The 27,071-nt window shown below is 58.3% G+C and overlaps 3 protein-coding genes across 8 annotated transcripts; 1 reads left to right on the top strand and 2 right to left on the bottom strand.

Moving 5' to 3' along the window:
* Nucleotides 1–1,474: 1,474 nt before the first annotated feature.
* AMIGO1 (adhesion molecule with Ig like domain 1) lies at nucleotides 1,475–6,794 on the top strand. Of its 2 annotated transcripts, none has more exons than XM_008264737.4 (2): nucleotides 1,475–1,755; nucleotides 2,165–6,794. In XM_008264737.4, exon 2 carries the CDS (start codon nucleotides 2,264–2,266, stop codon nucleotides 3,743–3,745), a length of 1,482 nt encoding a protein of 493 aa, XP_008262959.1. In that variant the 5' UTR covers nucleotides 1,475–1,755; nucleotides 2,165–2,263; the 3' UTR covers nucleotides 3,746–6,794. The 2 variants fall into 2 exon arrangements, with proteins under 2 accessions (XP_008262959.1, XP_017201504.1); XM_017346015.3 differs by having other exon boundaries at nucleotides 1,552–1,755; nucleotides 2,161–6,794.
* A 4,549-nt stretch (nucleotides 6,795–11,343) lies between these two features.
* Nucleotides 11,344–17,174, bottom strand: CYB561D1 (cytochrome b561 family member D1). Of its 4 annotated transcripts, none has more exons than XM_051856182.2 (4): nucleotides 16,524–17,168; nucleotides 16,218–16,274; nucleotides 15,993–16,030; nucleotides 11,344–15,465 (listed from the first exon to the last, which is right to left on the bottom strand). In XM_051856182.2, exons 1-4 carry the CDS (start codon nucleotides 16,669–16,671, stop codon nucleotides 14,962–14,964), a joined length of 747 nt encoding a protein of 248 aa, XP_051712142.1. In that variant the 5' UTR covers nucleotides 16,672–17,168; the 3' UTR covers nucleotides 11,344–14,961. The 4 variants fall into 4 exon arrangements, with proteins under 4 accessions (XP_051712142.1, XP_069934028.1, XP_008262963.1 ...); XM_070077927.1 differs by having other exon boundaries at nucleotides 16,218–16,277; XM_008264741.4 differs by lacking the exon at nucleotides 16,218–16,274 and having other exon boundaries at nucleotides 16,524–17,174.
* Nucleotides 17,175–17,904: 730 nt separating this feature from the next.
* On the bottom strand, nucleotides 17,905–27,071 carry ATXN7L2 (ataxin 7 like 2). 2 transcript variants are annotated; one of them, XM_008264744.4, is made up of 11 exons: nucleotides 26,876–27,071; nucleotides 24,924–24,989; nucleotides 24,462–24,566; nucleotides 23,854–24,064; nucleotides 23,272–23,462; nucleotides 22,350–22,432; nucleotides 21,747–22,000; nucleotides 20,750–20,948; nucleotides 20,498–20,619; nucleotides 19,258–20,053; nucleotides 17,905–18,055 (listed from the first exon to the last, which is right to left on the bottom strand). In XM_008264744.4, exons 1-11 carry the CDS (start codon nucleotides 27,000–27,002, stop codon nucleotides 18,041–18,043), a joined length of 2,169 nt encoding a protein of 722 aa, XP_008262966.2. In that variant the 5' UTR covers nucleotides 27,003–27,071; the 3' UTR covers nucleotides 17,905–18,040. The 2 variants fall into 2 exon arrangements, with proteins under 2 accessions (XP_008262966.2, XP_008262965.2); XM_008264743.4 differs by having other exon boundaries at nucleotides 23,272–23,558; nucleotides 26,876–27,070.

Consider the following 27,071-nt stretch of genomic DNA (forward strand, 5'->3'; position numbering starts at 1 on the left):
AGTGAAGATAACAGGTATGCCTTCTAAGAGTTACGTCACTTCCGTCTTGCTCCCTTGGATCTCCCGTTTGGAGGGAAGTCAGCTACCACCCAGTTAGGACAGGCCTCCTGGGGTGGAACTCAGCTTTCCTGTCAAGAGCTTATAAGGGACCCTACACAGGAGCCTGTAAAGTGAACTGTGAATTCCTCACCCCCTGCCTTTCAACTAATGCCTGAAAACAACAGAAAAAGAAAGACCTTTTTACACTATGCATAGGTTAACACCTAATACTCCAGAAGAGATAATACATTCACTTAAATTCATGGTGAAACATACATGATAGGTACAAATTCCTCTTTTTAAAATTCATAGCAGGCTAAAATATTGAGACATTAATTTCAGCCTTGGTCTTGCTGTTGTAAGAGACTAACAGGAATAAAAAGAGAATTTCTTTCTCAGGGTCCACCATCTCAAAAACAGCTCAACTCTCCAATGACAAGGTCTAGGCTCTTTCTCCACGCCCTTCTTCCCCCAGCAACACACTCGGGTTAACAGGCTCTTAGTGCTTTAGGGGTCCCTTCTTCTTCCCGCCCTCCCTTCATCTGGAGGATCAGGTGAGAGAGAAACTGCTAGGATTGCTCCCCAGGGGGAGGCGAAAGCACCCGTCCTGGTTTAGGAAGAGAGCAAAGGGCGAAGGGGATGGAGTCTCCAGGCATGGAAATCTGGTCCTGGCCTTTCCTCTGGCCTGGTGGGGGCGGGGGGGATTGGGGAGAGCTGCAAGGGCAGTCTGAGAAACGGGGGTCCCAGGGCCTGGGCCTGGAGGCACACGGGGCATCCTGCCCTGGCTCCACTCCTCTCCCTCCGGCTTGCGGACGATGGTGTCCTGTGGCGGTATCCCCAGGGCCTGGGACGAGTAGCACCCAGCACCGAGACTGGAAGAAAACTCCCTTTCCGCTGAATGGCCCCGCCCCGCCCCCGGCCGGATTTTTGGTTCCTCACAGCCCCAGAGAGAAGAGAAAGGGAACTTCAAAACCTGACTGACGAATTTCCCGCCAACACTGACAGGCGGGAGCTGAGCCAGACTTCTCGAAATCGCACAATTAAAAGACGTGCGCCGCCTCTTGCCCCGGTCCCCGCGGCGTATCCGCTCGAGTTGGACTGACCTTTCCTGAGGGCGGATCGGGTTGGGAGAAGGGTCCTGCGCGGCCGAGGGGGGCGGGGAGGGGACGGGGGCGGAGGGGAACGAGGAGCTTAAGGGGCCGGGGTCCCCTTGCCTGACCATCTCGCCACCAGCTCGGCACCTCGGATGCGTCCACGCCGAGGAGGACCCGGCGGGGGTCCCCGGCAGGCGACCTGTCCCGCGCGCGCCCGCCCTGGTTCCGACACAAACACACGCACGTGTGCCCCGCCCCCGCCGCGCGCACGCGCCCCGAGGCTCCGGCGGCGGCGACGGGCGCGCGCGCGGTGCTCGCTGCCCCCACGCCGCTCCCTCCGCGCGGATCGCGGCGCCTCCCGCTCCCGCACCGCGCTCCACGCCGGGCCCGCGGACACGGAGGCGGCGGCCGTGACCGGTGGGCTCCGGCGGGCGCGGCGGTCGAGGCGGCGGCGCGGTAAGCGAAAGGCAGAGCCCGGCGAGTCCCCGGGAGGCGATGTTGCCGGGCGCGGGCCCCTGCGTAAGGCGCGCGCCGTGACAGGCCGGCCAGTGAGGCGCCGCCGGGGAGGCCGCGACGGAGCTCCCGGACTGGCCATGGGCTGAGACGCGTCCTCGCCGAGCAGGTGCAGTGACCCGAGGGCCCAGGGGGAGCCCGCCCCGACAGGCCCCGGGAACCCTCAACCCCATCAGGTTGCGCCCTGCTCTGCCCGGTGCCCTGATGACCTTCCCTCCCGCTCCTTGCAGAAGGCCCTGCTGACCCTGCCTCCAATCCCGGCCGGTGCAGTCCTTGTGACCCCTCCCCCCTCAAACAGCCCCTGACATCCTGTGCATGTCCTCCTCGACCCCCCCGTGTGACTCCAGCCCCCTCCCCTCCTGCCCCTGGACTTTGAGCTCTCTGCCTGCACAGTACCTGGGAACTACCCAGCCATCACTTCCTTTCTCTGCGTGCCCAGAGGGGCACCTTGGGGAGGGGTGGGCTTTCCCGCCAGAGTCCCTGCTGACCACAAACCCATCTTCTTTCTCTCAAGCCAGTAGTGAGAGTGACCCTTCAGTACCCCAGCAGACCATGCCGGGGTGAGTCCCTCCCAGATCTTCTTCCTCGTGGCCTTCCTCGACCTCCCTGGCGACACTATGCAACCCCAGCGCGACCTGCGAGGCCTCCGGCTCCTGCTACTGACCTTGCTCCTGCTCCTCTTCGAGGTGGCCAGGGCCGGCCGCCCAGTGGTTAGCTGTCCCGCCTCCTGCCTGTGCGCCAGCAACATCCTCAGCTGCTCCAAGCAGCAGCTGCCCAATGTGCCGCACTCCTTGCCCAGCTACACAGCAATACTGGACCTCAGCCACAACAACCTGAGCCGCCTGCGGGCTGAGTGGACCCCCATGCGCCTGACCCACCTGCACTCCCTGCTGCTGAACCACAACCACCTGAACTTCATCTCCTCTGAGGCCTTTTCCCCAGTACCCAACCTGCGCTACCTGGATCTGTCCTCCAACCAGCTGCGCACGCTGGACGAATACCTGTTCAGTGAGCTGCAGGCCCTGGAGGTGCTGCTGCTGTATAATAACCGCATCATGGCCGTGGACCGCTGCGCCTTTGACGACATGGTGCAGCTGCAGAAACTCTACTTGAGCCAGAACCAGATCACCCGCTTCCCTCTGGAACTGGTTAAGGAAGGAGCCAAGCTGCCCAAACTCACGCTCCTGGATCTCTCCTCCAACAAGCTGAAGAACTTGCCGTTGCCCGACCTGCAGAAGCTGCCGGCGTGGATCAAGAACGGCCTGTACCTGCACAACAACCCCCTGAACTGCAACTGCGAGCTCTACCGGCTCTTTTCGCACTGGCAGTACCGCCAGCTGAGCTCCGTGATGGACTTTCAGGAGGACCTGTACTGCGTCAACTCCACGAAGCTGCACAGTGTCTTCAACCTGAGCTTCCTCAACTGCAGCGAGTACAAGGAGCGGGCGTGGGAGGCCCACCTGGGCGAACCCTTGACCATCACGTGTGACACCAAGCAGCAGGGCATGACCAAGGTGTGGCTGACTCCGAGCAATGAGCGGGTGCTGGATGAGGGAGCCAATGGCACGGTGACAGTGTCCAAGGACGGCAGTCTTCGTTTCCATCGGGTACAGGTGGAGGATGGGGGTGTGTATACCTGCTACGCCGTGGGGGAGACTTTCAATGAGACGCTGTCTGTGGAATTGAAAGTGCACAACTTCACCTTGCACGGACACCACGACACCCTCAACACAGCCTATACCACCCTGGTGGGGTGTATCCTCAGTGTGGTCCTGGTCCTTATATATCTGTACCTCACCCCTTGCCGCTGCTGGTGCCGGGGCGTAGAGAAACCTGCCAGCCATCAAGGAGACAGCCTCAGCTCATCCATGCTTAGTACCACACCTAACCACGATCCCATGGCTGGTGGGGACAAAGATGATGGTTTTGACCGGCGGGTGGCCTTTCTGGAACCTGCTGGCCCCGGGCAGGGTCAAAACGGCAAGCTCAAGCCAGGCAACACCCTGCCAGTGCCTGAGGCAACAGGCAAGGGCCCACGGAGGATGTCGGATCCGGAATCTGTCAGCTCGGTCTTCTCTGATACGCCCATTGTGGTGTGAGCAGGAGGGGTTGGTGGGGAGATTCTGCCCCAGGAGAGGTAATGCACCCCCCGAAGGATGTGAGGGGATGGAAGAGAGGGCTGGCTGCCCAAGGGAGTGGGTTCCTCCTGGCCTCAAGAGAATTGGTCCTGGGCGCAACAGCGGGCAAGACCCCGGCGAGGGTATGGCTGCCTGCTTTTCCAATATGGATATATTAATCCTCAGGCAAACGCTATACCCCTCCCCAAAGCCCTGGCAATTCTCCGTGCGGTAGAGGAAGAGGAGCATGTCTGAGTTGGTTGGGAATGAAAAAGAGGTGAGGGAAAGAGCAGATTGCCGACCTTTTGAGGTCACCCCTAGCTCCTTACGAGAAAACCATTTGAAAAAAAAAAAAAATCTTGTTCTGTCTCTGCCCACCCATAGCCGTGGTGTTGTGTGTGTTGGGGGCAGCTTCCACAGGAGCCGCTGTGGGGTCAAGCTGTAGCGTCTTCTTTAGGCAGGAAGTCCCACTTTGCAACTGAGGACTTTGAAAAAGGAGTCGGGAAAAGGCTGAGACCTCAATCAGTGATGCTCCCCAAGGCCACTGTGCCTCTTTCCCAATGAGCCCAGGGAGGACGGAGCCTTGCAGGAGCCTGGCCTGTAGCCTGTTGGTTATGGCAGCAATGTGGCTAGTGGGATGTGTGCCTTGTCTTGGGACCAGTGTGGCACAGAGGGATACAGCCTAGGTACCAGCACAAGACTTGCAGGGGTGGGGGTAGGGGTGGGAGAAGTGAACTCCAGATGGGCTAATGCCCTGGTTGGTGAAACCCTTGGTTAGCACTTGACTCTCAGCATGTGTGTCAGACCAGGGTGCGGCTGCTGAAGGCAGAGCTTTCATGGATGCCTGCCACAGATGTGGTACGTGGGCCCCCTTCCCACTTGAAGGAAGAGGGTAGAAGGCCTCTCGTATGTGGGAGCCGGCTGGGCCCACCCGAGTTTCTGTGTTTGCCATCTCTTGGCTCAGCCTCCTTGTCAAGTTCACATGGGATTCCGAGTTTCCCTGAATGTGCTGCTCTGCCCTAGCTGGGTTAGACTGGGCTTGGCGCTAGAGGGGGATTCGGGCTGGATCTCCTCTCTCAGATCTCACTCCTGCTACGCAGCCCAAGTGTGAGATTCTGTCATGTGGGGGGTGGCAGTTAGGTGGCCTCTGTCCCAGAATGGTAATTCAGAGTGTGGCGCAGAGCTCTGCCCCCTCTAGCAGGCTCTCAGCAGTCCAGCAGCAGGCAGTCGGTCACATTAAACTCTCAGGAGTCTAGACAGCTCTAGCTGTCAGGCCAGAGGGAATTGAGAAGAATGAGCCCAGCATTACCTTCCCTCCAAGTCGCAGAGTGCTGTGGACCTGGAGCTGACTGCGCCCTTTAACCTCTGCCCTTGACTGCGGGCCCTGGGAGGTGGCTGCTCTGAGCTGTGGCAGGGGAGGGGAGCAGGGCAGAGGCGAAGGTGGTCCCTGACTTTGGTCTTTTTCAGTGTCTCTTCTCTCCCACGTTTCCTGTCCGTTGGGATTTCTCCGTTTTCTGACCTTCTTTTTAGGTTCCAAGAGGCGTGGTTTACCTGTGGGGGAGGGCTGCTTGCTAGGGGGACCTGACTCTGAAGCTGCCTATGAAGTTTGAGGAAGGGGATGGAACTCAGGCTCTTTCCCTTACCTGTTCCTGGGTCTCGAGACTGCCGGCCACCCTTCGTTAGGAACCTAGTTTCGTCGAGAGAGGTGCGGCATTCCACTCCAGTACTTGCATGCACGTAGGGATGCATGCTTATAGGTGTGCATGCACAGCGGCCCCTTGGCCTCCATGAAGACAGTGAAACTGTAGTCCCCACTGATGCCATTCTCAGAACGGTTCACAACTCCATGCACACAGTTTTGCCCTATAGGAGAGACAGTGAACACGCCAGGCTCCGCACACACACACACACACACTCTCTTGTGCTTTAGTTTCTGAACTCCCTGAAGCTTCACTCACGCCCATGGCGCTGAGTCGCCTCTCTGCAAAGGCTGGAGTTAAGACAAAGATTGAAGAACTTGGGAGAAGGAGTGGCGAGGAACTAGCTGAGTCCTCAGAGGGGAAAAAAATACATATAGAAAACAAAATTAAGGTAGAATGAGATGGAGAACCCAGAAAGAAACCAGGAAAGGAGCCATTGCTCTTCCCGCCTTGACAGCCCTAATAAGACAAGGGCAGGAGGGAAACGTTGTTTGTATTCCAGAGACTTCTGAGGGTTTTGTTACTGGAGCTGTAGGTGCTGGGACTCCCTCCTCAGACTTACCAGGAAGCCGGGGGGAAAATCTCATCTCCATAACGCAGTTTCCGCTCTTGGCGCCACCTAGGGCTCTGAGAATCTTTAAAGTGAATGTGAAATCAAACAAGCCTTCCGGGCGTTCACGCTGAGCTCCAAAGGACGAGCAGGCTGTGTTCTTCTCGTGTCCTCCCGGCTTGGGGAACGAGAAGCAGCCCTGCAGCTCGCAGCTCCCTGCCTAGTCTGCTAGTTTGGCCCCTAGCTGGACACACCTGATAGACGTGCCTGGCCTTCTCTCCGAGAGATTTAACTGATGAACCTCTTTCCGTGGTATCAGCCACTGGAACCCCCAGGTAGCTTTCTACTCGGGAGAATGAGTACTTGGCATTTGTAACCCCACCAGACCCTTGTGTAGAGAACCACTCCCACCCCACTCCCATAAACCAGACATGTCTCCCAGGAAGCAGGTGTCCTTGGAGACAGAGGATGACAGGGCTGTACAATCTGTCTGTGTGATTATTTGTGATCTTTTTTCTTTGCCTGTATTCATGGGGCCCCCCAGGAGGGGGTCAGGAGAGAGGGTGCACCCCAGCTGGGGAGAACAGAGCTGACTGGTTCCCATTTTCTGTGTGTTCTGACCTCTGTACTTCCTTGTGGCCCTGCTGGCCAAGCAGCAGGCCTCCTGTGTCCAGGCCCCCCTGCCTCCCCTGTGTACAACCCAGGCTGGCACACCTCAGAGTCCCAGGCTCTGAAACCTCGACCATGATCATTAAACCTGGCTTGAGTCTCTGTTCTGGCACAGGCTGTGACTGGTTTATTCATCTTTGCAGCGTGTGGGTGGGTCTCACTGGACCTCAGAGGGTGTGGCCTAAGGGAGGAGATCCTTAGATGCTACTACTGTGGGGACATGGGTTAAATCCCCATCTAGGCATCACGATGGACCGTGGCTCAGCAAACTCTCTGTAATGAGCCAGATATTAAATATGTCAGCTTCTGGAGACCCTTTCACTGTTGGAACTTGGCTGTCCCACTATAGTAGGCAACGGCCACAGTCAACATTTATGCAAATGACTGTGGCTCTACTCCATTGCGTGACTCTCTGTTGCTATAACAGAACACCCAAGGCCAAGCACTTTATAAGAAAAAGAGGTTTATTTAGCTCACAGTTTTGGAGTCTGGAAGTCCAAGATCAGGAGGTTGCAGCTGTTTGGCTGTTGGTGAGGGCCTAATGGGAGACAGCATGTCAGCGGCAGGAGCCTGTGTGGAAGAGATAACATGGCCACAGGGAGCCGGAGACTTCTAGGGGCCAGGCAGGCTCTTTTTACGTATTTTTTTTTTTTTAAGATTTTTATTTTATTTGGAAGTCAGAGATCTCCTATCCACTGACTGGGTACTCCAATGTCCAAAGAGGCGGGGCCGGGCCAGGTGAAAGTTAGAAATTCAGAACTCAATCTGGATCTCCCATGCCAAGCCATCACCTGCTGCCTACCAGGGTGCATATTAGCAGGCAACTGAAATAGAACCGGGACCCAAATCCAGGTACTCTGATGCGGGTGTTCCAAGTGGTATCTTAGCTGTTGCATCAAACACTTTTCCTTTGCTCTTTTTATAATAATTCACACCCACGGGAACTAACCAGGGCCCCACAAGAACACTTCTGGGAGTGACACCCCTAATGACCTGTTACCTCCCACCGGGTTCCACTTCCTAAATGTTCCATCTCCTGTCAACATCACACCACACTGGAGACCAAGCTTCCAGCACGTGAACCTTCAGAGGACATGATCAAACAATACCCAAAACAGAATCCAATAAAGTGTTATTTATGGACATTGAAATTTGAATTTCATATAATTTTGACATGTCTTTTGAGTCTTTTCAACCATTTACAAATATAAGAACTCTTGTTAGCTCCCAGGCCACACAGGATCAGGGGATGGGCATGTTTGGTCAGCAGAACAGACCAGTTTGCTGACCTCTGAGATAGTTTCTCAGAGGAGAGGTCTCTGAGGCTTTCGCAGGCATGAGTTTAGGAATCCCATGACTTGGAACCAAAGCTTGTAGATAATGAAGTGTCCCTGGATCCCTGGTGGTGAGGGGTGGTCCTGCAGAGTCCTCTAACAAATCCAGGTCAAGCCCACTGACAGGGACTACAGAAAATGCTGGAACTGACTCAGAAGCAATGGGGAGCAGCTCACTTTCACTACCAGGACATTTTTTTGTCCTGTGTTTGATTACCAGTATATTTTCAGATTTTCATCTCAGGCTAAAAGTCTGTTCATCTAGTGGGCAGGTAAATATTTGACAAGTTAGTGAGTCCTCAGCATGGTGTGGAAAAGTGTCGTTCCCACTGTGGTGGATGCAGCCTATCAGAAAGTGGGCTGGATTCCAAACTCCAGCCATGCAAGTTCTTCAGCTGCTCTCTTGGTACTTTTTTTTTTAATATTTATTTATTTATTTATTTGAAGGTCAGTTACACAGAGAAGGAGAGGGGGAGAGAGAGGTTTTCCATCCGCTGGTTCACTGCTCAATTGGCCACAATGGCCAGAGCTGCGCTGATCTGAAACCAGGAGCCAGGAGCTTCTTCTCTTTCTCCCGTGCGAAGGACTTGGGCCATCTTCTACTGTTTTCCCAGGCCATAGCAGAGAGCTGGATCATAAGTGGAGCAGCCAGGTTTTGAACCGGCGTCCACGTGGGATGCCAGCACTGCAGGCGGTGGCTTTACCTGCTACGCCACAACACCGGCCCCCTCTTAGTACTTCTGGAAAGGGATTGTCATGATAGATTCCAAAGGAAAATGGGAAGTGGTAAGAGGAGGGGGAAATGAATCAGAATTTGAAGAATTACCTCATTTCTCACATGTATAAAATCTCACCCAAAGGGCAGCCCTCCTGTATCTGGACAGCGTCTGCTTCATGAGGAAGCGCTGGTCTGGTGAGGCAGAGACACCCCACAACCAGCCGCATCAGACAAACCAGCCTCGCCAGCCAGTGAGGTGAGATGTTGGTGCCAGAGCACTCCCACAGCCTATGTAGGTTTTCATCTTTGCAAAGCAGTTTTTGCTGTGATTGACAGCTTGGTTGACAGGATGAAGCTGGTAACAAGAACAGGTCTGGTGGGGGTGGTGGTGCGGCACTGTGGGTCACTTGGTTAATCCTCCGCCTTCGGCGCTGGCATCCCATATGGGCACCGGGTTCTAGTCCCGGTTGCTCCTCTTCCAGTCCAGCTCTCTGCTGTGGCCTGGGAGGGCAGTGGAGGATGGCCCAAGTGCTTGGGCCCCTGCACCCGTGTGGGAGACCAGGAGGAAGCACCTGGCTCCTGGCTTTGGATCGGCGCAGCGCCAATCATAGCGGCCATTTGGGGAGTGAACCAGTGGAAGGAAGACCTTTTTCTTTGTCTCTCTCACTAACTCTACCTGTCAAAAAAAAAAAAAAAAAAGGTCTGGGGAGTACTAGCGTGAACGTCTCCCCTCTGTTTTGGCCTGTGCCAAGCCCTGTCTCTGAGCCTGAGAGGTTGTCCCGAGGAAGTCCATGCTGCACCTCTCCAACCCTTCCTGCCCCACCCCACCAGAAGTTCCCCAGATCCTGGTCAAGGTGTGCACTTCTGCCACATCTCATAGCACTTTCCCTAGCTCCTCTTAGGTTGGACTTGGGGCAGGGGCTGGGGTGAGTGCTACTGACAGGTGCCTTTTAGAAGATGAGAGTTCAGTGCCTTTGCTCGCCTGGTCTTCTTCCACCTGTTCACTTGGCTCCTTCCCTTTCCGCATTTGCAGTTCTTGTGCCACATACCTTGTCTCCCAGGAATCTGGTGGCAAAGCTTCACTTTCCACACCCACAGAACAGAAGAGGCTCAGACCCCTGCATTAGGATGACTGACCACAGTGAGCCTGTGCTGGGTGCTGGGAGCTTCCTCTCCTGGGGTAAAACAGCTACCAATCGGGCCTCTTCATCGGGAGGAAAATGGGCAGTGGTAAAGGTGCTTAGACCTACCCTGAGGCCTTCTGGTCTACATAAGCCTGGGTACTGTCCCTGGATCACAGAGGGCACTCCACCACGGCCTGGGAGGTCCCACCTTCTGCAAGCCTAGACAAGAAGCCCTGCGAGGGGCCTGCTGCGTGCCATGAAGTCTTGCTCCCAAAGCGGTGGGCACACATGTGCCGCAGGTTGGGTTGGCGGTGTTTGGTGCTGCTCCCTCACGTGGCAGTAGTTAGCTCTTGGCGTGGGCCTAAAGCAGAACTGGGCATCCTTAGAAAGCGATAACCCCAGTGAGGTAACTGGGGACCTGCTTTAAATACAGGGATGCTGGGGGCCTCTTGTGTATCTCAATGAGATAAGAGCTGTCTACCCCCATACCACAGAATATTTCCTTAGTCTGTTTCCAAGACAGGTTAGAGCCTCATGTGGGATTACAAGCTGGCACTGTTAGTCCCTGGCCACCCTGGTGATAGGCCATGCCTACGGGTGGGAGAGGGGCATCTCGATGCTGACAGTCTGTGCCTCTGTGAAGCCCAGCCCCGTGGTGGGGTCTGTGTCAACTTGCCCCCTGGGGTGGTACTGGCACGCTGTCCTCCTGTCCTTCAGCGGGTCTCTTCTCTGTGCCCCTGTTGAATTGCAGAGGCCACGCCCACAATGCCCGCCTATTGTCATCCCAGATCCCAGGACAGAAAGACAATAAAGGCACAAAAAGCCGAGCCCCGTGCCCACTGTGGTTCCTGCCTCTGTGTCCACTCCAGGCAGGTTGCTGGCTCATCTCACACAAATGGAATGGAAGGTCTCCTTCCCTGAACTTAAAATTTAAACAGACCCGCTCATAGTGCGCATGCACCGTGTGCACGTGCGTGTTCTCATTCCAGTAAAGCACTCTGGAGAGGAGGAGACTGCGACCCAACTCCGAGGGCCTGAAAGAGGGAAAATCAAGCTGCGGGCGTCTGCGGCCCAAGGCCACGCCCCTCAGCTCTGCGGAGGAGGCGGCGCCCCGCTGCGTCTGCTCCCCTTCCCTCAGCAGGACCGAATGCCCTGGGAGAGCTTCCCAGAGGCTGGTGACCAGCAGCTCCAAGGGCTGCAGGCGGACCCGGCAGGGACTGCATTCCGATTCTCAGGCAGCACTATGCCTTGCAAACACCAGGTAGGCAGCATTAGGGCAAACCTCACTGGTTATGGCCTTGCTGGCAGGAGTGGGTAAGAGCTGACCTTGTAGCTCAAAGGAAGACGCAGGTCTGTGTTCTCTCTGGGGGGTCAGCACAGCCTCTGAGACTCAGGACCGCTGCACATCACGATCTAGAACTGTTTATTGCCTCCTTACAGCCAGGCTCAGGCAAAGAGAGAGAAGGACAAGAACACAATGCTACCTCCTGTTTACATTTGTTTAATGTTTTGAGTTGTCCAGTGCCTGTTAACATTCGTTCTGGCATCGAACCCTCACAACAGCCCTGTGAGGTAGGCCAAGCAGCGAGTTGATTTGCCCGTGGCCACACGGGTGTGAGGAGCTGAGGAAACCCACGCTGCTTCCAGGCTAGTGCAGAAGCAGACACAGGGGTATCCGGTGCCCTGAATCCAGTCTTCCTGTTCCCTGAGCTTGCAGAGGGGTCCCAGGACTAGGGATGCCCCTGGAGGCTGAAAGGGTACCCGTGGTTCAGGATCTACAGCCACCAGGGCAACTACCGGTCTTTGCCAAACACAGTGTTCCTGACACAGCCTGACCTTTGACCTTCGTCAGGTGTGAACTCTGATTAGTTTGCTGAGAGGACTCTCAATGCCCACATCTAGGAGACAGAAGCTTCAAGGCATGGGGAGGCAGCAAGACTCCTGATTCCTGCCCCCCCCCCCCCCAGGGGAGCCACCATAGCCTTAGCAGAGGGGGAAGGTGAGGGCAGGCTGACTCAGTCTGTGAGCGCTTAGAGATCTGGAGCTGAAAGGCCCCGGCACCATTCAGCTAATGATTATTATTAACTCTGAACACGCTTCGGCACAGCAGCCAGCTGGCTCCGGGAGGATGCCTGCATCTTTCCCCCGCCACCACACCATGAGGTTTTACCATGGAGCTAGAGGGGTGGGGACAGGGAACAAGAAGGGACAGTGTCAGAGAGTGGGGAAGGGTGGTCTGCCCTGTGAGGGGGCGGGGAGAGCTGAGGCAAGCACTGGCAAGTGACGGCAGCCGATGAGCCAAGGTGATTCCCGGAAGACTTGCTCAGACCAAGCTTGAGCTCAGAGCTCCTGCCAGGCCACCCCAGCCCCAGCCAAGGGGGGCTCAAGGGGACGGAGGGGTGGTTACAGGAAAGACGGGGGCTTGGGAGGGTATTCCAAACCCAAAATAGTAACCCTATTACCATTTGGATTCGGAGACAAGCACCATATCCCTATTTCTGATGTCCTCAAGGTTGAGTCTGAATATAATCAAACATGGAACACAATCAAATTTGGAATCAGGACTTAGTGAGCCTGATATGGAAATTTGTGCAAATGATAAGCAAAACTTTTTTTTTTTTTTTAATCTGAGCACCCTGGCTTTAAAAAAAAAAAAAAAGGAAAACAGTTTGACTACTAGCAGCTTTGCCCAGCCCAGGAACAAGGGCAAAAGGACAGCCATTTGCTTATCCCCCAGTGCCTCTGGTTGTTGCTGCGGAGCCCAGCTGACACCCCAGACACAGGAGATCCAGGAAGACAGGGAAAAGAGAGGGTGCAGGAAGGAGGGAAACACAAGCAGGAGCCATCCGCAGCTGGCAGCCACTGAGGTCCCAGCTGGAGGAAGAGTGCCCTGGCTCTGAGGTCTGATGGGTGGCCAGCTGCTGCCCACGGATGGGAGGGCAGGTGGTGATGGAGGAAGGAATGGAAAGCTGGGAGGTGAGAGAGCACAGCCCCCACCCCCCGCAGCAATCTAGCCTGCCAGAAAGGGCTCCCCCTGGTGAGCGCTCTCTATACTGCACTCAGACCCAACTAAGCCGGAGGAGACCACCTGTGCCCTCCTCTCTGCCCTGCACCCCTGCCCTCTGGCCCCACTGGTCAGAGAGGTGACAACTGGGGTCCCTTCCTCCTGCAGAATATAAACGACTCCCCCTTCCTCCCAGGGCTGGGAATAGACATCAGATGGCACAGCCCACGCAAACTGCCGGCTGTCAGCAGGCCTGCCCACCCGCCCACCAGCCCCCGCACCACCTGGGAGGAGGCAGCACCTCAGGCAGGCTCAGGCTTTCCAGCATTGCCTGCTTGCTCTCAGAACAAGCTGGTGAGCCTCACCTGGCTCTCCTGCCCCGCTGCAGACAAGGTCAGGCTGCCAGCACTGTGAGGGGGGGAGAGGAGCTGGAAGCCCTGGATCAGAGGGCCCTGGGAGAGCAGCTCCTCCGTGTGGCCCCTGGAACCGTTTCTTCCAGGTTCACACCAGCTTGGATGGTTTAAGAGTGGAGAGAGGGTGACGAAAGAGACAGGAACACACAGCCTCGGCACAGTAGGGGCCCCCTTTCAACGTTCAGGGTGGAGAGCGCTCCAAAGAGACGCCGCCTCACCCAGGAGTGGCTTGAGGTCCACGGAGGGGACACGCTGTCCTTGCAGTCCCCATTCCTGTACTGTCAAATCACGCCCAACCTCCTTGCCTCTGAGCCACCCGGACAGAAAGCCTTGCACCTTCTGCAAACCTGGGGTGTCCCAACTGCGGACATCTACGAATGCCTCCCCCTGCTCCGGGAACTGAAGCTCTAGCCTCTGCACCCCAGGCCTCCTGGAGTAGCAACCTACTTCCACCAGCTCGCCTAGCTCAGCTGGCTGTGATCTGTGGGGGTCCCACCTCCCAGACCAAGACGACCACAGCCAGCCCGGCAGGCATCTAGCTCTCCCCACCCGTGGCTGACCAGGAAGCTCTTCCAGTCGGGACAAGGAGGAGTCTGTGCAAGAAGAGGCCCAGCCTCTACCTGCCGGCTGGCTCTAGCTTCAGCCCTCTCTTGGGCCTAAGGGCAAGAGACAATTGAGGAGAGCACAGACGACAAGGAGAAAGGAGCCAGGGAAACTGCTTTCCTTGGGTCAGAAGAGCCCTGCCCCGCTTCCTTGGCCCTTATCTTGTTCTAGAAGCTTCAGAAGAGCTCCACAGAGCTCTGTGCTCAAGCAAGCACCGGGGCCCTGAGAAGGGCCAAGCACGCAACGCCCAGGACTGCTCTGCCCTGAGAGTGGATGCAGGGGAAGAGCCGCATCCAGGTGGGCAGCAGGTGAGGACCCCGGCCATGAGCCACAGGCGTGCTAAACCAAGCCCTTCTGCTCCTTTAAACACTTTAAAGTGACTTTAGTGCCTTTACTGTCCAGGAGATTCTACCTAAGCCGCTTCCCTCCAGGAGTCAAGTTAGCAGATTTCTGAAGGGCCACGCAGGCAGACTGGTCTCCCCAGGTGAGTAAAAGGAGAAGGAATCAGAACTACCATCCTGAGTCCGCTAGGTGGTCCGCGTGGTCCAAAGCTGGGTGGGTGTTCTGTGACGTCAACCCGACTGACACTCATTAGAGACTGCTTGGAAGCATCCATTTCACAGATAAGAAAACTGGGATCCTGAGATACGGAACTCACTGAAGTCACACAGCAGGACCCAAGAGGCCAGAACCCACAGCACGACCCCTGGCCTCTCTCCACTACAGCACACTTTCCCAAAAGTGACCCAAATACGCATGCCTGCTACTGACAACACACAGGAACCCCGCTCTCAGTCAGGTACACAGAAAAAGAGTGACCACCCTAAAACCTTCTCTGCCCCCACCCACTACTCCATCTCTCGTCAAGAGTGGAGAGAGGCTTCAGGACCACGTTTGAACACTTGCCACTCGCACCTGCTACATTTCCCCCATTTGAGTCATCCCTCACCAATAGCAGCTTGCGTTTCTGCAGCCCCTGGCCAAGCCACGAAGCGCAAAACCCCGACCACTTCTGAAGTGGGTCCGCCGGAGGTGCCCAAAGGGAACGAACAGTGAAGTCCACGGCTGGGAGCGCGGAGGCGCTCACATCTCCGTTTTCTTCCTTGGCAAGTAGGAGCTGGAGATCTGGTGCATGATCACGAGGGCTGGATAGAGGGGCAGTGTCAGGCACACGTACCAGGCTGCCCCTTTGATCTGGGCCTGGAACCACACTGAGTACATGCCCAGGAGCATTGTGACTGTAGCCATCAGGTAGACCACCAGTCCACACGTCAGGTGGTAGAGCTTCAGACGAGCCACCCGGGAGACCCTGGCTGCTCGGGGGCAGAGGAGGCAGAGCCCACACAGTGCCTGGCCGCCAGTGGCCAGCAGAGTCAGCGCTCCTACCCAGCTGTGCCAGGACACCAGGTGGGGCAGCTCGCTGCGGGTCCTGCTGGAGACGATGAAGCCCAGGCCCAGGGCTGCGCAGAGGATGGCTAGAGTCTGCCCCGCCCAGTGGAGCCGGATCCGAGCCTTTCGGGAACAGAAGAAGAACAGGGAGTGCTCAGGCGAGAAGAGCAGGATGGCCTCGGCCATGCAGACGCAGAACTGTGAACACAGGAGAGGGCCAGTGAGCACGGGCCTGGCCTGGAGCACTGAGGAAGAGGAGGAGGAGCTCTTCTCCGTCCAAAGAGAACAAAAGGCCTCCTGCCCCTCAGGTCAGCACCGCTGGGGACAACTGGGAGTCAGCACCTAAGCGCGAGTCTCACCGTTCAGGGTGCCATTTCCCCACCTCCGGGACTCCAATTTCCTGATCAGTGCAACAGCTGTCTCCGGAACTGTTCAGTGAAGTGGGAGACGACGGGAGACCACCCCTTCCACTTCCTTTCACCTCCCAGCAGAGAAAGAGGTCTCCTTCACACCTCCCCAGGCTTTCCAATGTCCTGACACTTTACCAGTGGCCCTGCCCTCCCCTGTGCCCCCTCCCTTGCTTCCCAGGCCCATGGGTTGCAGGGAAAGATAGGGCCCTGGCTGTTTTCCCCACTTCTTGGAGCCCTATGAAGGCTGGATGCTTCTCTAGGGGAGAAGCCTGGCATATCCAAACAAAGCACTTGTTGGCAGAAGCCCAAACTCACCGCCAAGGCCATGAACACAGGGTGCCAGGAGAAAAGACCTAAGAATCAAAGAGAACAGGCTGACGGCTGGGCACCATTGTTCCTGACCCCGGGGAGGCTTGCTGGAGCCCAGAGGGTCTGGCTCCGGTGTTCCATCCCCAACCCGAATCAGGAACGTAGGGCAAAGTGTAGCAGCCAAGGGGCTTCAGGGTGAGCAGCCAACAGGCATTCCCCTCAAACACACACCGGTTTGGCCTGGGTGCCCCTTCCAGCACCCCTTCTTCATTTGTACCATCAGGAGCCCTGCTTCGGAAGAAGTGATCAGTCGGCTCGGTTCACTCGTCGGCCCTTCCCCCACAATACGCAAAGCCCCACCCTGCCAGGATGCCCGGGCCCGGGGCCCCCAGCCCCCCACCCCAGCACCCCGCACACCCCTGCTTCAGGCCGCCCCGCCCCTACTCGGGTCCCGACTGCGTCTCCCAGCGAAGCCCCTCCAGCATCCCGGCTCCGCCCCCTTCCGCGGCCCCGCCCCGCCCCGCCCCGCACACTCACTGGTTCCCGGCCGGGACAGCACTGTCAGAAAGATGGTGAAGCCCAAAGCCACCAGGTGCGCCACGATGCCGCTGCCTCTCCGCAGACAGCGGGTCAGTTTCGGCTCCCTGGCTGGAGCGGGAACCAGCCCTACCTCCAGGGGCTGCATGGCCGTGCCGGTCCGGCCCGCACCCTCCGGCTCCCCGAGCGCGTCTTCCGGGTTTGTGATCGCGGAGGCGGCGGCGGCTGCAGGAGAGGCTCCTCCCCAGGGATGCCGCCGGCAGCGCGGTGGAGTCGCCCACAGCGCCCTCTGGAGGTCGGGGGGGAAGCGCGCCTGCCCCGGAGAGGCCGGCTCCCAGGAGGGCCAGTGGGGGCTCGAGGGGACCCAGCGGCGGCCCAGCCCACCTTCCTGTCCACCCTCGTGTCTGCAAGGGCGTGCGTCTCAAGCAGCCGTGGGAAACGCCAAATCCCACGTCCGGTAGGCTGAACCGAGAGTGTGAACCCAGTGTTTCGAACAGCTTTTCAGAGGTACCAGATTTCCCTGGCTACTCTGTCTCCTGTCACCCTCTCTTGTTAAGGGAACAGAAATGATTCCTCCCTGCCTAAAAAAGAATAAAGGAAAGGACATGGCAAAAAAAAAAAAACAAAAAACAAAAACAAAAACAAAAAAAACAAAACAGTGCTCCGGTCCCTGGCGAATTCAGGCTTGAGGATCAACTGAGGGAGATAGGTGTCTCCTCCGCCCTCTGCACAGTGGTCCCCAGGGAGAAAAATGGAACTGGGCACTCCCAGGCCTGGCCGCCTCCACATCAGCTGCTCAGCAGAGACCAGGTGATCCTGAAGAGCCAGGGCCTCCCACACCACAAGTGTTGCAAGTTATTACACCTTTTCCCTTCCTGTCACCACAAAGGAGTGGTTCAGGAGGCCTACCCCTTCCCTCCGGCCAGGCCCACAGCCCACCCCACAGAAGAGGCCCAGCCCGAGAGCACTCTTCTACTCAGTTCAGGCTCTGGGTGGCCAGAACAGCAGGAAAGGGCCACCGGCCAACTCCCACACACCCTCAGGGCAGGGATCCAAGAGCAGAACCACAGTCCTCCGGGCACCACCGTGGACGCCCGCCCGCTCACCCCGCCGGCCACACACCACATTATCCCAGCCAGTAAGGAGACGGCCTGGACGATACGGGACCCAGACAGCTTCACACTATTTCAAAGGCCCACCTGGGACACTTTTACCAGCAAGCTATGGGGGCTGGAGCCTGCTCCCCCTACCCCCACGTCGGCATCTCCCAGGGTGGGGGTCGGGGACAGTAAGGACACTCATTTTGTTACACGTTTTTTTCTTCCTTCTCTATGTTTCTGTTTTTATATTTCCTTAGCAGCAACAGAACAGGGAGACAGTCTTGAGGTATTTTAAAGAGTTTTTTTTTTTCTTAAAAAAAATAATATAAAGTTATAAAAAGCGGCAGCAGCCTGGGGCCCGGATCTGGAGGGGAGGAGGTGCTGGCAGCTCCATCGCAGTGGGCAGGCACTTTCTCGTTAATGGGCTTTTGACTGTGGAAGACAAGAGGTAAGAGGCGGTCAGGGCGGGGGGCCGCCGGTCGTCCTAGCTGGTGACCTGTGTGGACGGGAAGGGATGACGTCTGACTTCCTTCTGCTAGCCTGCCGAGGAAAACTGGGCAAGGGGACAAGTAACACTTGCCCAGAAGGGGCACTTGGGCCCCGTGTACCGGTCAGACCCACAGCTCTCCTCTGGCTGCATCTGGTCCAAGCCTAACTCAGGGCAGCTCCCTGTCCTGTCCCAAGAAGTCCCTCCTGGCTAATGTCACATGAAATCCATGGCCTGCTGCACCAGGGATACTATTAGAAGAGGCAAAAAAAAAAAAAAAAAAAAAAAAAAAAAGCCAGCATCGTGGCTCACTAGGCTAATCCTCCGCCTAGCGGTGCCTGCACACCGGGTTCTAGACCCGGTCGGGGCGCTGGATTCTGTCCCGGTTGCCCCTCTTCCAGGCCAGCTCTCTGCTGTGGCCCGGGAGTGCAGTGGAGGATGGCCCAAGTCCTTGGGCCCTGCACCCCATGGGAGACCAGGAGAAGCACCTGGCTCCTGCCTTTGGATCAGCGCGGTGCGCTGGCCGCAGCGCGCCGGCCGTGGCGGCCATTCGAGGGTGAACCAACGGCAAAGGAAGACCTTTCTCTCTGTCTCTCTCTCTCTCTCTCTCTCACTGTCCACTCTGTCTGTCAAAAAAAAAAAAATTAAAAAAAGAGGCAAAAAAAAAAAAAAACCACAACCACCTGGTCACCTGTCACTTGCACGTGGGTACACATGCACACATATGGACCCTGAGCAGTGCAGTTGCCCTTCCGTGATGCCCTGAGGAAGAACCAGGAGTGAGATCAGCCCGCCCACCTCCCTGCCCGCCATACTGGGCCACAGCTCAGGGGACCTAACCTCCCTTCTCATCAGGGCCCAGCAGCAGCTCCAGGGCCTGGAAGGAGGGCCACAGCAAGAGGCGACCCTGTGCTGTGGCAGGGCAGGCAGAGGACAAGGGCTGTAGAGGGCACGGCTCAGCAGGCCAAAGCTGGGTTCCCTTTCCTAAGAGCTGACCTGCCTCCCCCTAAAGACGGCGGCTCAGCGACTCTCAGCTTCCTCTTCCTCCCGGCCCTGCACAGCCATCTGCTCAGCGCCTTGTCCACGTCAGGTCCCCACCGCTCCCCACGCCCACCATCCCGCACGTTTCAGGAAGCAGGGCCGGTACCTTCAGTGTCGAGCACTTCTCCTCAAAGGCCAGGGCCGGCCCGGGCTTCTTGCGGCGCACAGAGCAGGCCGCGTCGGCAGGGGCCCCAGGCTGACAGTGCTTGGCCTTCACCGGCCGGCAGTAAGTGGCCAGGTTTTTCCGCTTCTTGGCCACCTCCTCCTCAGAGAGGCAGTTGGTGGGCAGGGCCTTGGCTGGGTGTCCGGCGGCTCCCCGGTTCTCCAGCTGAGAAGCCTTGACTGGCGTAGGGGGCTGGTGGGGGGGACCCCGACAGTCCAGGGGCCCTGCCCGCTTCATTCTTGGCCCCACCGTCCCGTTCAGCCCCACGCCCAGGGCTGTTTTAGTCTTGGCCGAGAGGCCCCGGCAGCCAGAGGGTTTGCCCTTTCCAGCGGGCTCCAGGACGCAGGTCCGTCTGAAGGTGGTAGGGCCAGGAGATAACTTCCGCTTTCGCGAGGGGGCCTCTGCCTCCGCCCCGTCCTTGCCTTTGGATGACTTGCTGGCCTTGGAAGGTGGCAGCTTGCTGAAGGACGGGGACGGCGTGTTGGCAGGCAGTGGTGAGGTGATAGCCTGGCTCCCGCCCGTGCACTCTGCCTGGCTGCAGGCGGCTGCCACGCTGGGGGAGCCTGCAGGGTAGCTGGGGACAAGGCTGTCCTTGGTAGGGGGCGTGGAAGCTGGGCAGGCGGGTCTGGGGGGTGGGCCTGGGAGGCGGGGGCAGCTGCCTGTGGAAGGAGGGCTCAGGGGAGCAGGTGAAGGGGAGCTGACGAGGTGGGAGGCAGGTTCAGCTGCCGGTGGGATTTTCCTGCAGCAAAAAGAGAACCCCACTGTGACCGGCAAGCAAACACGAGGGCCTTCCCACAGCAGAAACTGGTCTCTGCCCCGCCTAGAAACGGCGGGCCGAGCCCAAGGTTGCTGCCATCTGCTGGGAAATGCTGGAACTGAGGGCTAGGAAGAAGGCACAGGGAAAGGAAGGAACTAATACACAATGTATGGACTAGCATGCAGGCCCAGTAAGAGCCTCATTTGAAATCTCAGTAACCATCCCTAGTTACACAAGCGACACTGCAGGTGATGAGTAAGAATCAGGTTCACCCTCAGACCTCCCATGCACGCCCTGCCTTAACCCAGCTCCACGCTGCCACCTGCCTGCCCCCTTCGTGCCACTCCCCATCTGGGTCTTCCTGGCAAGCAGCCAAGGCACACCGCGGAGGCCCGAGAAGGGAGTTTTCACCCCCCAGAGACTTACTTCCACATATGGGAGCTGAGGTGCCGCTCCAACATGGAGCTGAGTGCCGAGCAGAACCGGTCCAGCCGGCGGCTAAACACGTAGCATCCTGGGCTCACCAGCCGGCTCCCAAAGGTGCAGAACTAGAGGCAGAAGGGGCATGTTGACGGGGCCGCGGGTGCAGAGAGGGTATGTGCACACAGCATCTGGCCTCCTCCCCACAGGGTGGGCCAGCAGCACTGGGCTACCCCCCATCCCCACCCTGGGCCTTACCGCCTGCGGCCGTGGGGGCCGGGTTGCATAATGGCAGTCAGGGGGGAGGTGGAGGTCATCGGATGTCCCCTCCTCCTCGCTCTCCTCGCTGGAGGCCTGGGCCCCACCCCGGGGCAGGGGGAAGGGGAACAGGCCTGGGTCCCCATCACCACCACAGGGGCCTTCATCATCCACCTCACTCTCAGAGGAGGCCCGGGACCTGGAAGGGCCAAAGGGGTTGTGAGGGCGACGTGACTGGGGTCAGGGTTGGGTCTGCAGCAGGGGGAGGAGGAGGGTGTCGGTGGGGGGGCCCTGAACCCGCTAAGCTGCCGGGGCAGACACCCTGCCGGACGGCCAGAGGAAGAGGAAACAGGAAAGGATGGGAGGGAATGACAGGACCACAGCTCCCTAGGGGCGCTCTCCCCAACCCCTTCACTTCCCAGGCCCTGCCTCCTCAGGGGGAAAATCTGCTCCAGATTCGCCTCCTCCAGAAAATCTTCCGAGCTCAACTGCACCCAGCTCTGGTCAGCCCCGTCAACTCTCTGACCCCCCTTCTTGCATCACATATTCCTGTGAGCCTGTCTGTGAGCTGAGCCTGTGTTTCGTGTCTGCCCCTCGTGTTACAGGCAGAGATGCGTGTGTGTCTCCTTCGGCAAGGCAGGCTCTCCCCGGAGTCCAGCGCAGCCTCTGCACACGAAGGGGCCAGCGAATGAATACACAGTAGGACTGCCTGACCCAGGCCCATGACCCTGTTGGCCCCCCAGTGACACGTTTTGGCCTGTTGGGCATGGCTGGGAACACGTTCCCATCCCAGGTGTTTGGATCTGGCACGCTCTAGAGAGGCTGGGGTACTGTGGTAGGTGAGTCCCTGCTTCCACACCCAAGCTAGGGGCCCCCGGTATCCTCCCACACTCAGGGCCGAGTGAGCACGTTTTCCTGGGCCTGTCTTCAGGGGGCTCCCTACTGGCTTAGGGGCTAAGTATCCCCAGACAAGGTACGGGTTGGACCTCGGACGTACCTGGGCAGTGCACAGTATGGGTAGGTCTGCTTGGAACGAGCAGAGAAGGTGCTGCTGGGAGCAGCTGCTGCTGCCACGACCGGGACTGAGCACGGGGGCTCCTGGGAGGGGCGCTCGAGAGCCGGCTCCTTGCGCCCTGGGCTCTTCTCCTTGGGAGACTCCCCTTTGCGGGAGTTGGCCTTCAGCTCTGCCACTAGCACGTCAAAGTCCTTGGCCCGGCCCTGGACCTCCCGGCGCTGGTGCACCGAGTGGATCTAGAACAGAGCAGGGCGGAGGGGTGGGGAGGGGGTGTGAGCTGAGCAGGGGTAAGGGGCAGCGGTGTGCTCTGGCCTGGGCAAGCGGAGAGAGAGGGGATGTGAGTGTTTGTGGGTTTGTTTGGATGTTTTTTTTCACTCCCCTATGTGGACAAAACCCTCCTTTGGGGCAGGGGTGGGGTGGGATATGGAAGCCACTGCCTGGCTGCTGTCCCCCACCAGGTCCCCTCCCTGGTGTGGGTCTGCCCCCCCACCCTGTGGACAACATCTAAACTTTCCCTGCCCAGGTGGCGCTTCTGTGGCCCTCCCTCACTGTGCAGTAGCCGGGGCGGGGCAGTGGGGGGATTACCTTGCAGGTCAGCAGGCGGGTACAGATCTTCTTGGTCTCTGGATTTATCACCCCACACTGCCTGTTGAGGTCGCACTCCTTCCCTGTGGGGAAGGCGGTTCCAGTGAACCCAAGACCACTTCCAAGAGCCTCACAGGAGGATCTGGTCTCGTCTTGTCCAGGGCCAGGGGAGAACTGGACTAAAGTAGGGGCATGAGCATCTCCCCACTGGGCATGGGAACCATCCCAGTCCTCCCCTTTCCCAGACCAAGCACTCCTTTTGGACTTCAAGCCCAAAGCAGGGCAACACATATCAAGAAACAAAAGCAGGGGCCGGCACTGTGGTGCGGTGGGTAAAAGCTGCTGCTGCAGTGCCGGCATCCCAGATGGGCACCAGTTAGATTTCCAGCTGCTCCACTTCCGATCCAGCTCCCTGTTAATGTGTCTGGGGAAGCAGTGGAAGATGGCCCAATTGCTTGGGCCCCTGCACCCACGTGGGAGATCTGGAAGAAGCTCCTGGCTTCAGTTGTGGCCATTTGGGGAGTAAGCCAGCAGATGGAAGATCTCTGTCTCTGCTTCTTCCTCTCTTTGTGACTTTGCCTTTCAAATAAAGAAATAAATCCTTAAAAATAAAAGAAAAAAAATTTTTTTAAAAAAAGGCAAAAAGGCAGCCACAGGCATCTAGAATGCCAGAGAAATGTGCTGTGAGCTCTCTGGTGCCCTGAATCCAGGTGAGACAAGACATAAAGGCCAATCACTTTAACTTCACCTGCTGGGACTAAGGCAGGAGACCCGGGCTAGAGAGAAGCTTCCCAGGAAGCAAACAGGTCAACCTGGGATGACCAGGCCCACTCCCTCCTGGCCTCTTCCCCATCTGGCCCAGGACAAAGCAGCCCAAAGGAGCCCCCCTCCCTTCCTGAGCCCCAAGACTGCAACTACTCACGAGCCATCTTCCGGTGGCTTTTGGGCGGCAGCCTGGCCCCACCAGGCTCCTTCTCAGGGGGGCTGCCTTCAGCCCGGTGACTGGAGCCCTCACTGGGGATTATCTCGATGTTCTCTCTGCCAGGAGGTTCTTTAGAAGGGGGAGCCGTGGGGGGTTTTCCCGGGGAGTCCTTGGTGAGGCCGCCTGCCTGGCTGAGGAAAGCAGAGGGCGGGGCCACCCTGATTCCATGTCCATCGGGCTTCGGGAGACTGGACATCTTCTCCAGATTCACCACAGGCACGAAAAGGCTACACATGGAAAGAGGGTATGGGCTGGGGGGTGGGGAGACTGGGGCTGTGGCCTGGACTCTAGCCCAGAGCTATCTCCTTCCTGGCCCTGGAACTTGGGTGGGCTCCAGTGGGTCAGGGCAGAACACAGACAGAGGACCCCACAGTCCCTGGAATACATGGGAAGGAGCCGCAGACAGGCGTGGCCACCTCCTGCTATGCGCAGTGCCCCTCAGCCCAGGGTTGCCTCCTCTCGTCATCCCCTCCCTGGGTGCGGGTCAGGGCTGGTCCCGGGGAGTCTGCAGCCTCTCCTTACCAGAGGTTGTCCTTCTGGGTCTTCTCGGGAGGCTGGTGGCCGCGGCTCCGGGACCCCTGGCCCTTCTCCCTGGAGGAGGTTTTGGTGGAACCTGGGGCCCTACAAGCTGGGCCCTGCCCATTCACTACATGGCATTTCTGAGAGCTGGCAGGGGCTGGAGGTGGGGGTGGGGCCCGGGCATAAAGCTTGCTGAGGGGCCCATGTCTTCTTTCTGTCACCAGGAGGCAGAGAGAGTAACGGAGGTGAGTGGGATCAGCTGCCTCCCTCCCCAGCCTCCTAACACGGCCGCAGGCTCAGTTGGAGAAGCTGACGTTCCAGAGCAAACGTGCACTGTTGATCTCCCTGCTTCCCATTCGAACCTGAGCCTTCATGGCTCACAATTCCAGACCGGCTGCCTGAAACTCTCAGCTCCTCCCGACTTCCCCAGACGCTGGAAGGTAGTTCAAATACCAGCGCCGACCTCCCCATAATGCTCCGAGGCCACCGCAGGACCTTCCCATCCCAGCGTCACCCTCTAAGACCTCGCACGACCTCCCAGCTGACCCTGTCCCAGAGTTCCATGCCCCACCTCTCCCTGCCCCGCCTCGCCTCCCTAGGGCTCCCCTCACCGCAGTGCTTCTGGAAAGCTTGAGGCTTCACCACCTGGCTGCAATGGTTACACACAACCAAATAGAAGTCGTCATGGGCGGGGCAGTGCCCGAAGATGGACATGTCTGCAATGACAGAAGCCCTTATCACCGGGGCCGGGGACCCCAGGGCTTTCCCGCGCCCGCCCGCCCGCCTGCCACTTAGAAGGTGCTTCACCTCCCGGCTGACACGACAGGCTTTCTGCCGGATGCTCCCAGCCTCCAGAGCTCAAGCTAAGCAGTCCCGAAGGACATGGGCTTCTGGGGCAGGAGGTGCCAATCACCTAGGATGAGGATCTCCAACAGCAGGTCACGGGAGCCCATTAAAGTGAGGAACCCCCCAGCCTGCTGCTTCAAGCAGCTAGCTCCCTGCGGGGTATGGCGGGAGACCAGAGGTGGTCCTGGCTGTCCCGGGCCCCAGCCTCAGTGTGTGGTGACTCCCACCTTCTTTAATGAGGGTCATGGCATCCAGCTTCTTCGTGTTTTTGCTGCTTTCCTCCAGCTCAGCCCCTGGAAGAGAACAGGAGCTCAGAAGCCCCGGCCTTTCCCCCGAGCAGGGCCAGAGCAGCACGAAGCCCACGCTCCCCGAGAAGCTCCCGGGACGTGGACAAGTCTTTCAGGGGTCCTTCTCGCGCCCGTGCTTCTGTCATTTGCTGCCTCTGGACCAAGCTGGCCCTATCAGGAAGAATCTAGCCACCTTTCTAAGGGCCCTTAGCCCCAAGGCGGACTTCTACTGCAGACGAGCTGGGTGACTGTGGGTTAGGACCATCTCTTTTCTAAACGTACTTCTCCATTGGAAGGGAACAGCCCTTAAATGTTCCTACAGATCCCCAAGTTCCTTCTTGAGCTTTCTCAGACGGGTCCTTGCTGCTACTCCACAGCATCCCAAACAGACACTCCCCAGGCCCACACCTCCACCAACTCAAACTTTGCTCTGTCTGAGTTTTCTCACAGCATTGTCAAAGTTATAGCTGGATCTCAGGTCCTGCACTGATGGGATGGTCACAGAGCAGAAAAACTGCTGTCTCAGGACCCTCTGGCATCTCCAAAGACTCCTTAGTCAACTACACAAGCTCCACCCCTTGTTAGAGGGGCTCTGGGCAGGGCCTGCCCTTGTACCTCAGTTTCTGGGTTAATGACAAAAACATCTTAGCTGTGCAAAGCAGCTCTTGCCCCATCCCCCTACCTCACTCCTCTCCTCTCCCCTCCCTCCTCAACACCCCCTCCCTGTCCCTTGGAAAAAAAAAATCAATTCTGAGTCACCAAAGGCGTCTGACTCCATTTCCGGTTCTCAGTGCACCCAGACCCTGACAATGGCCCCATCCTGGCCCACCCAGCATGGGGCAGCCCCATCCTGGCCTGGGTTCCCAATAAGTTCTGATCTCTGGTGTCCACTAACAGCCTGGTCCCTTGGTAGGATGAGAAGGCTGTTAGCAGTCTTATGTAATGTCCAGCTATGAGGGGTGGTGGGCTAGGCTTGCAGGAGACAAGAGGCAGCTCCCACTCTTTGAAGTCCATTAAATGCAAGTGTGGGGAATGAGAGACAGAACTGAGCTGGGAGTCGGATGTCCCCGAGGAGAACAAGTGTCATTAGAGACCGTTCCATGAGGTCTCCTCCTCGGTCTCATCACACTTGCAAACTTCTTCAGGGGCATGATGCCTGCTGTCACCCCCAAAGGCCACGAGGCCAGGTGCTCCCCGGGGTCCAGGAGACAAAGATCAGAAGAAGGGGCTGTAGGCCTGTTCACCAAAGGCACTCAGTGGCCTGCAGAAGGTGGGGGTCAGGGGAGAACGCCAAGAGGCAGGGTAAGGGGCCCGGGAAAGGACGGGAGGTTGCAGGCATGGATGGATGGACTGAAAGAGGGAGGGAGAGAGGGAGGATGGATAAATGGATGGATGGATGAACTAGAGCGGAGGGGCGGCGGGGTCTAGGAGCACTGCAGCGAGCAGGCAAACGCCGAGAAGGGGCAGGAGGTGCGGGGCAAAAGGCGAAGGAACACGAGGGCTGGGGAGGGGGACACAGAAGTGGGGTGCGTGGGAAACACGTGGAGAGGACTGTTGCGGATGGAGAAAGCCGGAGCAGGTGCAGGAGGGGCGGAAGCTGGAAGGCAACAGGCAAGAAGAAAGATAAAGGCAAGCGGATGTGAGGGCAGGTACTGGGCACCGGCAAAGACAGAGGTGGGCAGGGTGGGCTGCGAGCGAGGGGCCGGCGCTAGGACCCGGAGGCGCGAGGGTGGTGGAGCGGGCGGGCACTAGGACCCGGCGGGTCCTTTGTTTGGGGGGCCGGGGAGCCGGACGGCGGCTCCAGTCGGCGGCTCCCCTCAGCTGGCGGGGGCCCGGAGAGGGGGAGGGGAGATGGTGATGGGGTCCCCGGACTCTAGGGTGGCTTTACTCACCGTCGGCCGCGGGCAGGTCGGCCCGCTCCACCCATGAGCTCCAGCTCTGTCCCGCGAAGTCATCGAGACTCGGCACCCGCCGCTCCAGAGCGGCCATTGCTGCCGCCGCGCGTTCACGCACCGCCATCACCGCCGCGGACGCGCGCTCGCCCCGGCGCCGCTGCCGCGCGGCCCCCTCCCCCCTGCCCTGCCGCGG

The sequence above is a fragment of the Oryctolagus cuniculus genome, chromosome 7, assembly GCF_964237555.1.
Source record: "Oryctolagus cuniculus chromosome 7, mOryCun1.1, whole genome shotgun sequence".
Taxonomy (NCBI): domain Eukaryota; kingdom Metazoa; phylum Chordata; class Mammalia; order Lagomorpha; family Leporidae; genus Oryctolagus; species Oryctolagus cuniculus.